This window comes from Balearica regulorum, chromosome 5 (assembly GCF_011004875.1).
Source record: "Balearica regulorum gibbericeps isolate bBalReg1 chromosome 5, bBalReg1.pri, whole genome shotgun sequence".
Classification (NCBI taxonomy): domain Eukaryota; kingdom Metazoa; phylum Chordata; class Aves; order Gruiformes; family Gruidae; genus Balearica; species Balearica regulorum.
This window is the reverse complement of record NC_046188.1, coordinates 54,377,002-54,390,363: the sequence shown is the minus strand read 5'-3', so window position 1 is coordinate 54,390,363 and position 13,362 is coordinate 54,377,002. Positions and strand designations below refer to the sequence as shown.

At 49.0% G+C, this 13,362-nt stretch overlaps 1 protein-coding gene across 5 annotated transcripts in view; it reads right to left on the bottom strand.

Annotated features, from left to right (window-relative positions):
• The window catches only part of SLC67A1 (solute carrier family 67 member 1), a 92,504-nt gene that overhangs the window by 16,001 nt on the left and 63,141 nt on the right, over positions 1-13,362 (bottom strand). For all 5 annotated transcript variants that reach the window (XM_075754939.1, XM_075754940.1, XM_075754942.1 and 2 more), the window contains 2 exons: positions 3,981-4,082; positions 71-191 (listed from right to left, as the gene is read on the bottom strand). In XM_075754939.1, coding sequence (XP_075611054.1) covers positions 71-191; positions 3,981-4,082 — 223 coding nt within the window. The remainder of the gene's footprint in view (positions 1-70; positions 192-3,980; positions 4,083-13,362) is intronic.

Genomic DNA, 13,362 nt, shown 5'->3' with positions numbered 1-13,362 from the left:
TGAGCTGGGAAGCACCTGATGGACTCAAAACTGAGAAAAGAGCGGTCTGATCTTTTTTGATGAGTCTTACCGGTGTCAGAGGAGGGGACGGCCTTGGTGAGGATGCTGTCAGTGATGGTGCCCAGTGTGCTGAAGGCGAACACCAGCGGCACCGCAACGATGCAGTAGTGCCACACGGTCTTCATTAGGGCCTAAGGGACAGGACAAAACGGACCACAGATCATTAGAGAGCACAAGTGGTGACTTTGTGGCAAGAAACAACCTAGAAAAACATCACGAGCCGAACCCATGACTTAGGTGAATTGTGGGAGCCACAACCAATTATGGTGAGGCTTTGACCACTGCAGGGTCTTTCAGAGCCCACCATTTGTCTGCAGCGAATTATTCCAAGCACGCAGTGCAAATAGGAAACCATACCCTACAATCTGGCAGCACGTTTCTCCGGCACTGCTGTGGGTATTTTTAGCGTCTGGGAATTAGTGACGTCCCAGCACCCTTCCCCCCATCTTCTGTCTCTTGTCCAACTCCTGAGGAAACGTTGAACAGCAGATGCATGTGGTGTACTTCAGGAAGCCGCCATTACTTATACAAAACAGCCTAGAGAAGGCATTTCAGTTCATTATCATAAATAATTAAAACTAAACTGAGCTTGTCAAAATAAATGAGCGCGGTGCATTGTGTAACGCCGTACCTTTGAGATTTCTAATCCTGTTCTGCTGCTTCCTTGCTAATAAATTCACCGAATTCAGTAATCTGGAATAGGTCTTCTGGCCATAAGTGCACATTAGCGAGCATAATTAGGGAGAGTAATGATTTTGTTATTGCACATATTCTTAGTGGAGACACCCCTCCAGCTGTTTAATACTGAAACAAAAGCGGTGAAGCTCCTTAAGCCGTGGGGCTAGAGCGGCTCTCGGCTTATTCACAAGTCCTGCTGGTCAAATGAATGGATTTCTCTGGGGCATGGAAAGGAAATTCCCCCTTTCTTGCAAGTCACCTGCTTTCACCCATGTCTCAAGATGTGTTATTGTGGCTGGAAAACATTTCTGTCACTGGTTTAGCCAGAAGTTTCATTCTCTGGAGTTCTCTCTCCTAAGATCAGGTCCCTGCCTCTCGGCTACAGAAGATGGAGAAGCCCAGAGACATTGCTCACTAATGAGTTGGAAATATTGAGGTTTATTCCTAGTTCCCCTCTAGACTCACACGCACCAGGTTTCTCTCCTCAGAGGGGCTCTTTGCCTACGTTTTGGTTAAGATCTAGGCACTTCTGATTAAGGAACCGGAGAACAAAGACAGAGGAACAGGTATTTGGTACATAAACATTCAGACGGAGGGAGAATAATTCCTTGCTGGGGCAAATGTCATTGCAGAACAACATTGCAGAGCTTATAGGAAAAAACAGCTTTAACCCTCCCCTGCCTTGTATCAATTCCCTCATGGGCTGAAGCAAGTGGGCAGAAAAGAGCTGAGCCATGCCTGTGCCTCTTGTAAAACCAGAGGAAATGGCTCCTTGCTCCTCTGGGACTCAGAAAGGACCGAGCCAGGCAGAGCCCGTTCTCTCCTACTCCTTAGCCACTGCGCAGGTACCAGTCTTTTTGGCCTGAGCAGATCTGAAGGCCTTTTTCAGGTGAGAGAGGCAGAACCAGGAGTTTCAGCAGACAGGCTCAAAAAGCAAACGCCTGGGAAATGCAGGCAGCGAGGCAGGACGAGGCATGGCCGTGGCTTCAGACAAAGAGAAAAACTTCCCCGTCGCAACCGCCAAGCCCTCCTACACCCCTGCCCACGCGCTCCTGGCTTGCATCTGCAGATCAGACACCGGCTCTCCCCTCCTCTCCTTTTCCAGGTGTTATTGCTGAGCTCTCAGCCCACCCCTTCCCTTCTCCAGCTGCCGATTGCTGGGAACATCCTGCAACCTCTTCCCAGCTGCACCGCTGTCTGTCTGTTTGTCTGCTGCCGCTGGTGCCTGCCTTCCAAAACCATTTCAGCCCACCTCCTGGTAATATGAAGATGGGTTTTAGAGTGTCTTTTATTAACAGCTAGCTTTTCTCCACAATTCCACCCTTTGAGAAGGGAATCTGCTTCGTTTGGAGGCCAGATGCAGCAAGGGCACAGCGGGCAGGATGCTCCTCCAACAGTGGCTGTGCAGGATTAAAAGCTTCACGCGTTAATCTCTGCATATGGGGTCTGCCACAGTCATCCTCGCCAAGATGGAAAGCCACCCCAGAAACGGATGTTTTCTCGGCAGCCACTCAAACAGAGTGCTTTTTAATAAGGCGTCCCGGGTGAAGAGGATCGCAGCTGCGTTTGCCTATGAATAGTTCTCGTGGGAAGTCATTGCTGACCCTTGTCCCCAGGCCCGTGCTGTCAGGATGTCCACAACCCTCCGGGCTTGATGTAATTGCCAAATCTAAAACAATTTCCCTTCCTGGCTTCCCTCCCTGCACAGTCGATGTGAGCCTCCCCGCGCTGGGGCATTAGCTGCTGCAAGCCGTGCTGCCCTGTGTGGCCCTCTGCTGCCATCGAGGCTTTTTCCTCTTACCTTCAGCCCCCTCCAGCCTCCCCTTTCAGTGAGACCTCAGCGCACAAAAGCCATTTACTCCATGTTGCCCCCCCGCCTGATTCCCATGGGACCGGGCCCTGGCACAGGGAGCCAGTCCCAGTGGCACCCTGGCCTGCGCCTGGTTGGGGGTCCTCCAGATGGGCAAGGTCCACCTTGGTCCCACCTAATTGCTCCCACCCATAACCAAAAAAAAATGGTGAGACTTTCAAAGCCCTTCCCAGGCCACACTCAGGAGCACCAAGCTCTGTAGAGATGTCCCATGCTAAGGTGGCACATTGATGCCAGCCAAAAACACGTGACACCAACTGAGAAGGACCCTTCCTGAACATCCCACCACCCGGCAGCATCTCCACAAGCCCCAAAATCCCAGAGAGGGGGACCGCACTCCATCTGCAAAGCCAACCCTTCGTCTGCAGCCATCTCTCTTCCCAGCCTCGTTTCAGACATGCGATTTAGCCTCAGATTAGCAAAGGTGTGTAGGCACCTCATCTCATCCGTGTAGCTGGGAACCACGTGCCTCAATCCCCTCCAGGATTTGGCCCTGACCTCCCCATGGCTGTGGCATGGTTGTGGGAACAGCACCCATGCTACCCGCTCTGGCAGGAGCACTGGTGTCCCGGTAGCAAGGCTTGAGGCCAAATCCTGCAGGGAACGTCGAAAGGCTGACACAGCTCAATCGTCCTTTGAGCCCATCTCACTGATGGCAACTGGTGTGCACTCTTCCTCCATTCCCATCACTTGGGCAGAGCTATCGGTTCCCTGAGCGTGGCTTATCTGAACAAATATGATTACCGGCAGAGCTGCCTACGTCAACTCGGTTTTCCAATTACCAATTGAGATTGGCATCAACTGTCGCCCATGCAGGCACAACCGGCAATGGGTAACATCACTCATCCCAAAACGGAGGAACAAAATTATTGGCTTGCTATCTCCTCCCCCAAGTACTCTCAGCTTGGGGGAATCAGGCAAAAATAAATCCCCAGAAGAAGAGCACACAACCTCCTCTGTCTTGCAGCAGTGTATAACTGCAATGATTTTCCCCCCCACCCCCCCCAATCTTCATTTACTTTCTGGGTAGTTCAGGAAATACAGTCACTGACAAGACCAAGGGCAGGATTTCTATGCAAATCCAGTGACTCAGGAGGGACTTAATGAGTTTCTGTGTGAGATTAATTTTTTTTTTAATCCCTGTAACTATTACTCATGCTACTCTTTATCGTTATTTGGCGTGGTGCTTACGCTGAGCACGGCTCGGTTTGCACAGAGGCCCAGGAGAGCTGGTTTCCCTGCCGAGGACCACCCAGCAAAGCATGCCAAAAGTGGTGGCATTTCAAGGGGCAGAACTTGCAGCCAGGTCTCATAGACCTTGTGCCGCTGTGTTATTGAAAAGCACCATGGATGATTTAACGCCAAGCCTTACCATGCCTAGTCCCACGCCGGCGAAGACGAAGACGCTGAGCCTGAGCAAGGTGCTCTCTGTGCAGTGGTTAGTGAGTTTTCCAACAACCAGACCCTGGAGAACCTGGGAAAGAAGCACACGAGCACCGTTAAGCCCGATGTAGAACAGTTTAAACAAGCTCAGAACTGCTACAGCGCTTCAAGCAAATGAAAGCCAGCAAATGGGTTATTCCCTTGCTTTTTTCTGGAGAAAGAGGGACCTCACTGTCATGGTAAATGGCTGAAAGATACAATCCATTATTTCAAGCATTTTGTGTCCTAGGAATAGATCCATCCCATCAGCTGAAAGTCTTTACTCAGGGTGCACGCCTGAGTTTACCATCACTACCTACTCACCAGAGTGATTGAAACCTCATAAAGACGCTTGCAGATAGAAATATTTTTTTTTAACTCATGATGTTTTTGGGAAATCTAATTAATAGTAAGGTCTTCATTCTTGGCAAGTTCTTGTAAAGAAAAACAGTAGATTTGTATGCAGTGGAGGAAAATGCCTCCTTTCCTGTACCTTCTCTTGCCATTATATTAAACTATAAATATACAAATTGGGTGGTTCATTGTTTTTTAGACAGGAAATGAATATGACAGAGATGCTAATACCTAGCCCCAGCAGTGTGCACAGACGTGAGGGCTGGGGAACTGGTTTTACAGATTTTAAATGAAAACTGGGGGAGGTGGGGGGAAGGAGGAGAAGGAAAAATTTAAATCCCAGGAAGTATTTGGCTTTTCTGGCGCTTTGCAGAGCTAAGATTCCCTCTTTTATTTCTCTGTTCAGCATCTCCCATACTTCAGGTGACACTGGCCCAAGTGAACATGAGAGAACAGAGGCTGGAAGAAATCACTGTAAAAACAAAGCCCGATCAACTGCATTTCAGAGGAGGGACAGATAGGAATCTACTGAGTTTTCCCTGCCTTGAAAGGGTTTGTCTGATCCAAGCAAAAACCCCTCTGACTTGAAAGAAGAGCTCTAGTTTGAAATGCTTTCTTTGATGCAATGGCTTCGTTTCAATGGCAGTCGAGCCTGGAGAAAACCTCGGTGCTCTGTACACCATGCTCAAAACTTGCTCTGTTAGTCCTAAGGATGAAACCCAAACTGAACTAAAAGAAAATTAATGCACAATGAATAAGAAAATTATTAAAAAGAAAGGAAATTATAATCTATGACAACCAGTCCAGAAAAAGCAATTTAATTATTAAAATAACATAAAAAAGCAAAAAGTAAATGGAGTGAAAATAAAGTTGACATAAAGAACAATAGCTACAAATTTAATATATTTCCAACAAGCTACAACTTAATGGAAAAATATCAAAATTTGACTCTTCACATTGCTTCAGAGCACAAGCCATTTTTGACACGAGAGCACATTGTACCAAGCAGACATTTTGGTTCCCAGTAAACCCTTTTCCTGCCTCATTTTTGTCCCCGTCCCCACCCTTGGGCAGGGCTTGAGAGCTCAGCTCACGTGTGCCCGGCCATCGTGTGACGGTGGCACAGGCCCTGCATGTCTCTCCTGGATCGTGTCACCTGCTGAGTTGCCTTGGGGGACATGGTGGACCTCCTGCGGTGTGATGCTTGGACGATGCATGGGGTGACCTGAGTCATCCCAGCTGAAAGCCCTGCTGCGGACACGGGAGGAGGCTGATACCAGCCCTGGCAGCTCCTACTCATGGGGTGGGTGGAGGAGCTGCTGAGTAACGCTTCATTAAGCTCAGCGCTCCTAAAATGAAGAATCGTCATTAACTTTTTGCAACTTCTCAGTCCCTCCTGCTGGCTCATACAGCTGGGGCTGTGCTGAGTCACGCGGGATGGGGGCTGAGCCCCATGGCAGGGGCATGGCTTGACTCAGTGGTGGCATCACCGGAACCACAGTTTGGCTCTGCTGAGCCACTGGAGGAAAGGAAACGTTCCTCAATTTGCCTGGACTTGAACGACATATTTAATCAGGATACACTGTGCAGGCGCAGCTGGGTCCCTGCCCTTCCTTGAGTCATTGGGGTATATCATAAGCAATGTCCCAAAGCAGCTCGATCTGATTGCCATGGGAGTGACGTACCCAAAATCATCTCTGTCGGTACATGCGAGCACCTAAACATGGGAAACAAGAGCCGCTGCAGCAAAGCCGGGCTCTGAGCCGGCAGGACCTGGAGACAGGCAGACCAGAGGTCACCATGGCGGTTCCCAGAGCGAGCGGAGCATGGGAACGGTCCTTGTACCCAGGCTGGGATTCAGCATGGGCTTCCCCATCACTTGGACTGTGACAATACGAGCATGAGGTAACACACCACTGTTGAACCAACCAACTCAGCGATGGGACTTTTTCCAAGGGCAAGCGTCAGCCCAAGTCACCTGCTTTCCCTCTGGGGCCGAGCAGCCATCCTTGGGTTATATATACAGACTGCAGCCTCTCCACTAGTTATCTGGGCTGCCAGACACCCTCCCCAGCATGGTTATTGCCAATCCAGCCATGAGCCCTGGGCAGGCAAGGCCAATCATCTTGATTTTGGACACTGTCAAACACCAGCGCTTTGATTTATGCACTGGATAATGTCACCGGGAGCTCCGGCCTCACTTCCACTCTGAATCGAGACCTGAAAATTTGAAAACTTCCAGCCTGCGATTTTCCCTGGGCACACTGTCCCAGGGTTTGCATGAGCGGCAGCCACCCGCACAGGCACATTTAGGAAGGAGAAAGCGAAAGGTGGTTCATGTGTGCTCTCCCATGTCAGGTTTTGGACGTGTGTTGCCATTGCCAGGGTGTAGTGGGGGCATCCCGGATGACTTGGCCATCGCCGCTCCCATGGACAAGGCCTGGTGGCACTGGAGAGGCAGCAATGGGATTTATCCTTATTTTTATTCCTGCTGGCGTGTTGCGGGCTTCTCCCTTGCATGCAACCTCCCCTTGAGACTGACTGCGATGGGCCTTCCCCTCCTGCATTGCATTTTGCCTGGCTGGTGCTTGCCTTTGTAACCTGACCTCCTTTGAAGTCGGGGAAGAGCCAGTGTACCTGGATGGAATGCCTTCTGTCATCAATAAACAAAAGAGAGAGGAAATTGTTTGCAAGTGAAATAACAGGCACTGCCCGTGGCTGTGTACACATGTCACAGGATAAACTAACTCATCTTTTTTTTCCTTCCCCCCCTCCTTCTTTAAAGGCAAATAAGTCTCCCAACAAATGCATAAGAACAGCCAAATCTCTCCTTGTCGTTAGGCTGGATTCGCCAAACTGAGGATTCATTACACTAGTTAAGCTGGTCATGTAGAAAAATACTCTTTACCTCTATCACTGTATTTGATTTCTGGGAAGGCAGCACCTCTCATTTGCTCAGAAGAGCCAATTGCCCATTTTATTGTTAACCTCATTAACACATTTCAGGAATCTCTTGCAGGATGGAAAAGATTGTTGCTGTTTGAAGGTTTAAGATTCTAGTTTTTGGAAGACTTTTGAATGGTGAAGCACTGGCCTTGCTGCATGGAGCCGCTGCCAGGCAGGACTGGCACCAGCAAGTAGCTAGCCTCATTGCTGGAGGTTAGAGGAACGACACAGATGTCCTCCATGCTCAGCGGACACAGGACTGTTTCTACAGATTCTTCCATCAGCACTGATCAAAAGCCTGACAGAGCCCAGCAACAAAATACATTTCCTTTCACCCAGCAGCCTGGAAATAAAAGATGCGAGAAGGTCGGAGCGGCAGGCGCAGCAGGCCAGATAAGTTGGTACAGCCTAGCAGAGAAGATGCAGGGCCCCATCCCTAGTGCAGATAGCATGATTCACATCAGAGGCAGCCTCCCACGCACCGGACCCATATCTCTTGCCTTTGAAATTGTGCCTGGCTGGCAGATCCCAAGGCGAGCGCAGCACCGGCTGGGGCAGACCGCAGGGGGCAACAAAAATCATGGGGCTTTTCTGCACGGGCTGATGGTGGTGCAAAACCACGGGCAAGGGATAAGGGAGTTGTTTTACTGACATGACAATGCCAGAAAGTGCTTGAGAAGTAGTTCAGGTCTTGCAGAGGAGTGGGAGGGTGGTGGGACTGGAAGGAGAGAGGATGGCAAGGACCAAACTGCTGAAGGCAGCACTTTGCCAAACAGGGTGAAGAGAACCCTGTGTTTTGCAAACTCCAGCCTAATGCTTTCTTTCCCCCTCCAACCCACCCCCCCTCCACTTAAATCCTTCAAAGTGAGGAAACTGGAGAACTTTCTGTTTGTTGTTGCAAGGTCCTTTCACCAAGTGGGTTTTCCCCCTAGGCATACCTGGCTGTAATTAAATCCCTGGCTCTTTAATCATCTCTTTTGCTGTGCAGGGGGGAAAAAAAAAAAAAGGCAAGAGGGACAGACTGGTGATAAGATGATATGCAATGTAAATCTCTCCTCCAGGAATCTCTCTCATCTTTTCAGGATCACTCCGTACCAACTTGTCCCTCCAGAAGCTGCACAGCTAGAGGTGGAGTTTGTATAACAATACAAATTTAAACACAGTAAATAGAACAGATGTCTTATGATTTCTTGATCCTCAGGGTAATAAATATCTACCCCTTTGTCCCACCCAGAGTTTTTGTTTGGTGTGTTTTGCTTTGGTTGTTTTAGAGAAAAAATTCTTAAAGGAAAGCTCCCCCACCCCCTCCCGGGGTTTGAAATCTAAGCATCAGATGTGACTTCAGATACCAACAAGGGACTCCAGGTATTTCACTTGCCTAATCCTCCGGCGGTATTTTCCAAGCCAGATACTATGCCTGGAAGTTCTCCGTGCTATTGCTCTTGCAACTCCCAAAAAAAGCTGGGGCCTAGGCCTGCTTCTGCCCATTATGTAAAGTTAAATTATTTTACAGTATTATGATATTAATTATTCTCTGAAGGGAGACTGAATGGCATCCCACACTCCCAGGCATTCAATATGAGGGAAATTCTGTTTGCATGGCTTCTGAGACGAGAGGACTCTGGAAGGCCAGCACCGGAGGACAGAAGGATTGCATCCCTGACGGGCTCTCACGTCTCTCACCTGGAGACCCGCCAGCAATCAGATAAAAATGCTTCGAACATACCACGAGCAAGGGAATCTCTGCAATGCAAGATGCCTGGCACAGAGGAATCCCTCCTGCTGTCTGCCTTCCCCACCTCATTTCGTTATCTCCCACTCGACTCCTCCTCCTGGACTTACGCTGGCACAGCCGCAGCTCACCAGACAGGCCCATGCTACCAGGGTGCTTCAAGTATCACTGCAGAGCCCTGGATTGCTTGAATTCCCCTCCACTTTCTATTTTTGCTTCATCATCAGATTTCCGCCTGCTCCAGCCTCAGTCATATTCCATTTTCTAAGCAATGACTTTTCTTCATCCAACAGCTCGTGGTGCCAGTGCTATGGCATTGCCTTCCTGCACACCCTTTTCCTTCTCTGACCTTGTCTGGCTCAGTCCTAACTCAGAAGCGAGCCCCCCTCCCACCCTCACCGCGCTTAAGCATGCCCTGCACTTTCCAATACCCTCTGCTATTAGATGCTCTGCTCTTTGCCTAACCACAAACAGGAAATTGGTGCCAGCACTTCATCTAGAGAGCTGGGAAGCCCCCGTTGCCCACAGACAGGTACTCCCACCGGAACTTTCACAACCTTACATCAGCAGACATACCACTTTTGACCACTCATGTCTCTGCGAGACAGGCTGGGAGCAGCAGCAAGGCAGCCTGCATCCCTCCATGCAGGGGTACAAGTGGCAGAGAGGAGAGCCCCCAGCGCTGGGGCAAAGGGTGACCATGCCATGGACAGCCAGCTCAGCAAAGGCAACAGGGTGCCAAGGATTCCCTGTGCTGTAAGCAGTGGTTATTGGTGCTACATGCACGGTGCTGCACAGACAAAACCCACTCCTAGCACCAGCTGAGCCACTTCGCTGCTGGCAAATGCCATGAACCATTCCCATGTGGACAGAGCTGATGCTCAGCAAGGGAGCAACCAAAAGAGGTGCTCTGGGGAGCAGCCAGCCAAAGCCACGAGGCTCCTGGGCTCCCAAAACCAGGCCTGAATCTGCCTTCCCAAACCGCAGGGTTCCTCTCAGGCTGGGCAAATGTTGGGGGGCCTGCAGGGTCATAAAGTGACAAATCAGGACCAAGCATAAAGAGGTGAGGCTGGGGAGCTCTGGATGTGATCCCTCAGGAGGGCTTCCTGAATTAGCTGTGCTGGTAACTAATGTCCTCCATCTGCAAATGTGACAAACATCTTGCCTCCCACAGGGCTGGTGTTTCTGTGCATGCAGAAACATTCATGTTTCTCCTCCCCATGCAAAGAGGCGTTTGAGATATTAATGACAAAGTACTGGAGTTGCCTACTTTGACTGACCCAAATCTCCTCTCTAGGTGCTCTGCAGCTGGCTTGAATGGGAGGAACAGTGGGAAACAGAGATGTTTACAGTGCATTGGCCGCTTCTCACCGCAGTAGGTTAAATGAGGCTGAGAAGCTGAAAAATTAGGTTAAGCAATCAGACTATAATATCCTTGGGGCGGGAGAGGAAAGCGGGAAGAGACCATCGCTATTCGAATCATCCTGGGATTACTGATAGGCCTGGGAAAGGAGGCTGCAACATCATCTTCTGTGCTAGAGGAAGACATTAACTTTGAAAAAGATCTCATTAAAAAAAACCCCAAACTACAATAACACAAAGCAATAATACTGCTAAAAGTTGGCAGGAATTGGCAGACCAGGCAATGCTTTTCTCGGTGCATGACCTTCAGGAAAGAGCTAAGTAAAGGGCTCAGCTAAGCCTTGCTTGCTGTGCTGTTCCCTGAGTACCTCTGCAGCCACTCAGCGCAAACAACGTGCGCTGGGAGCAGGTAAGACCCTGGGACATGGCGCTGCGCGTATCAGCCGGCCGTGTTGTGCAACTGCCCACGCATTGTGTTCTATGTCTACAGGGAGGTTTTAAGTAAACAGGACATGGCTTGATTTTTATTTTCCCTTTCATTTCTGTGACATCTGCTCCCATCTATAAAAGTCCTTAAACATGACCCATTTTCAGGGCCAGGGAGGGATGCAAACAGGAGGGGGACGTTTCCTCTAACAGGAGGGCTCATTTTCCCATTCTTCTCTCTTCCCAGGAGGATGGGAAAAGCCCCACAATATTTTATGGAAAGGCAAACTAAGGAATGAGAAATCAAAGCTAAGGATCTGGTTGATGAAATCCATTGAAAAGGACATTATATTCCTTATGAATAAAGGTATAATTTAGTTAGTGAAGTGGGGAAGCCAGTCAGCAGATATTAATCACCGTTCACCCATCCAGACTGGTAGAATTTGCTTGCACCTTAATCTGCATTTATATCTCCAGCAGTATCAATTCACTGTGCAACAGAAACAAATGCACCTGAAATGCCAGCTGAGGCAGGATGAAGGCACACAGGCAGCTCTGGGGCTCAGCGGGACAGAGCCAGCACACGTTGCATTCCCTGCATACACTGGAGGAACCCCAACAGAAAGCAGCCGTAAAACATTAACCCAGTTGCTATCTGCAAGAGGTATCTTTGGGTGGTTCTAGCCAGAGACCTGATTTGAAAGTAAAGACACAAATTCTGATGTTTTACAATAATTTAAAAGCCAGATGGTGAGAGTATCATTTGGATCAGTTGAGGATCTGGTCCTGCATAAACCAAAGGAGAGCTTGGAACTGCCAGTCATAAAGTGGAAAGAACAAATGACAAAGCAGAAAGCAGTGCTTTGCAAGCTCTCGAGTGAGATAGCTTTGCTGCCACCAGGAATCAGGTGTCCTGGGCTTTTAAAAAAATCATGCATTTTTTCCCCTTTCCTTTTTGGTGTTCTGACAGCAAATCCCAATGAGGCATCACAAAGAGAAGTTCCTCTGTACTCTACGACCACTTCACTCCTCTATGTCTGATGTCCAGGGTCATGTGCTGTAGAATATGCGTAGCAACACAACAGAAACTGCATAGATAGATAAAAGAAAACTGCCTAGCTGACAAAAGCTAGTTTCTGTGCCAAATGCCCCGAGGCAAAGACTCCCCAGCAAAGCAGATTCTGCACCTGAGCCTGTTCGCCACTGCTGGGTTAGAGCATGGTAATAGGTATGATTGGCCTCTGTGGGATGAAGCCCTGTGACTATGGGAAGAGTCAGGTCCCTGGTTAGTATTGACATCTTATTATTTGTTAGGAAGCAGAGTGAACGCTGTAATTCCCATATCTTCCAGGGCTGTATTTATATGTAGGGTGCACTGGCATGGCAGCGCAGGTAACCTTATCTACAGTAGTTTCAACCAAACTAACCTGGAAAACAATAGCAGTGATGACAGACAGATATCCCAGACACAACAGCAGTGTCCTGAAGACAGATATCCCGGACCAAACAGCAGCATCCAAGCTCCATCTAGCAACATGAAGCCACTCCTGCCCCAGCTGTACAAGTGCTATTGCTGCCCATTTTAGCTGGCTCCAAACAAGCACACCATAGCCATGCTGCAACCCCAAATTTGATTTCAGTGTAGACACATATAACAAGGAGTTAACTGGTACCTCTAAGTTAAGAGCATAGCTGTTGGGAAGTCCCTCTGCATTCGAAGGGGGAAGAATGTATCAGAAGGTGACTCAGTCCTTCTAAAACCTGAGTGATTCCTGCAGACCCTGATCTAGGAGGCAGCATACGAAGACTAAAGTAGGGAGAGCCTCTGCTAGCAGTCAAGTTTGGGTCACAAGCATGCTTTGGACAGCAGCTGCCGATCACCCCACTTGTCATGCTCTTTCCATGCTGTACAGCGGCAAATTGGTTTTCTTTCCAACTAGACTGGATGGGAGGATGCATCCAGCTGGTAGCAGATGTTGAGCTCATGGGACCATGTGACAGCTAGTCCAAAGCCACCCTTACAGAACGGACATGGTGAAGGCACCAGCTCCTCAGCTCCAGTCATTTCACTCTGCAGACTCCAGTTGCCGATGCATGACCGTGCGTGTCAGCTGCTCTACCAAGATGCCCAGATTTGGTGAGACCAGGGCAGAGCTCAAGGGACTGGTAATACTAAGCCAAATCCAAATCACAAGGGAATGAACTAAAGTTGCCATTTCCCAGATGAGAAGCTCCTCCAGATCCCACAGGAACTCTGCGGCAATGCCCAGGAAATGAAGGCAGATTTAATAACAAGGCCACCCTCCTTCAGGATATTGCTTAACTTGCATTCCTACCTTGAGGCTTGCTTATAAACATCTGTTGCTCTTTCTGCAAAATTATTAGCCTCTTCCTCCAAAAGGAAAATTCTGCTATAATACAGCATGTTATTTTTTTGGCTCTGCTACTGCCTAATTCAGCTGACTTTTCCCTTTTACCCATTTTGCAAGTCTTCTAATCATGTACCATTGCC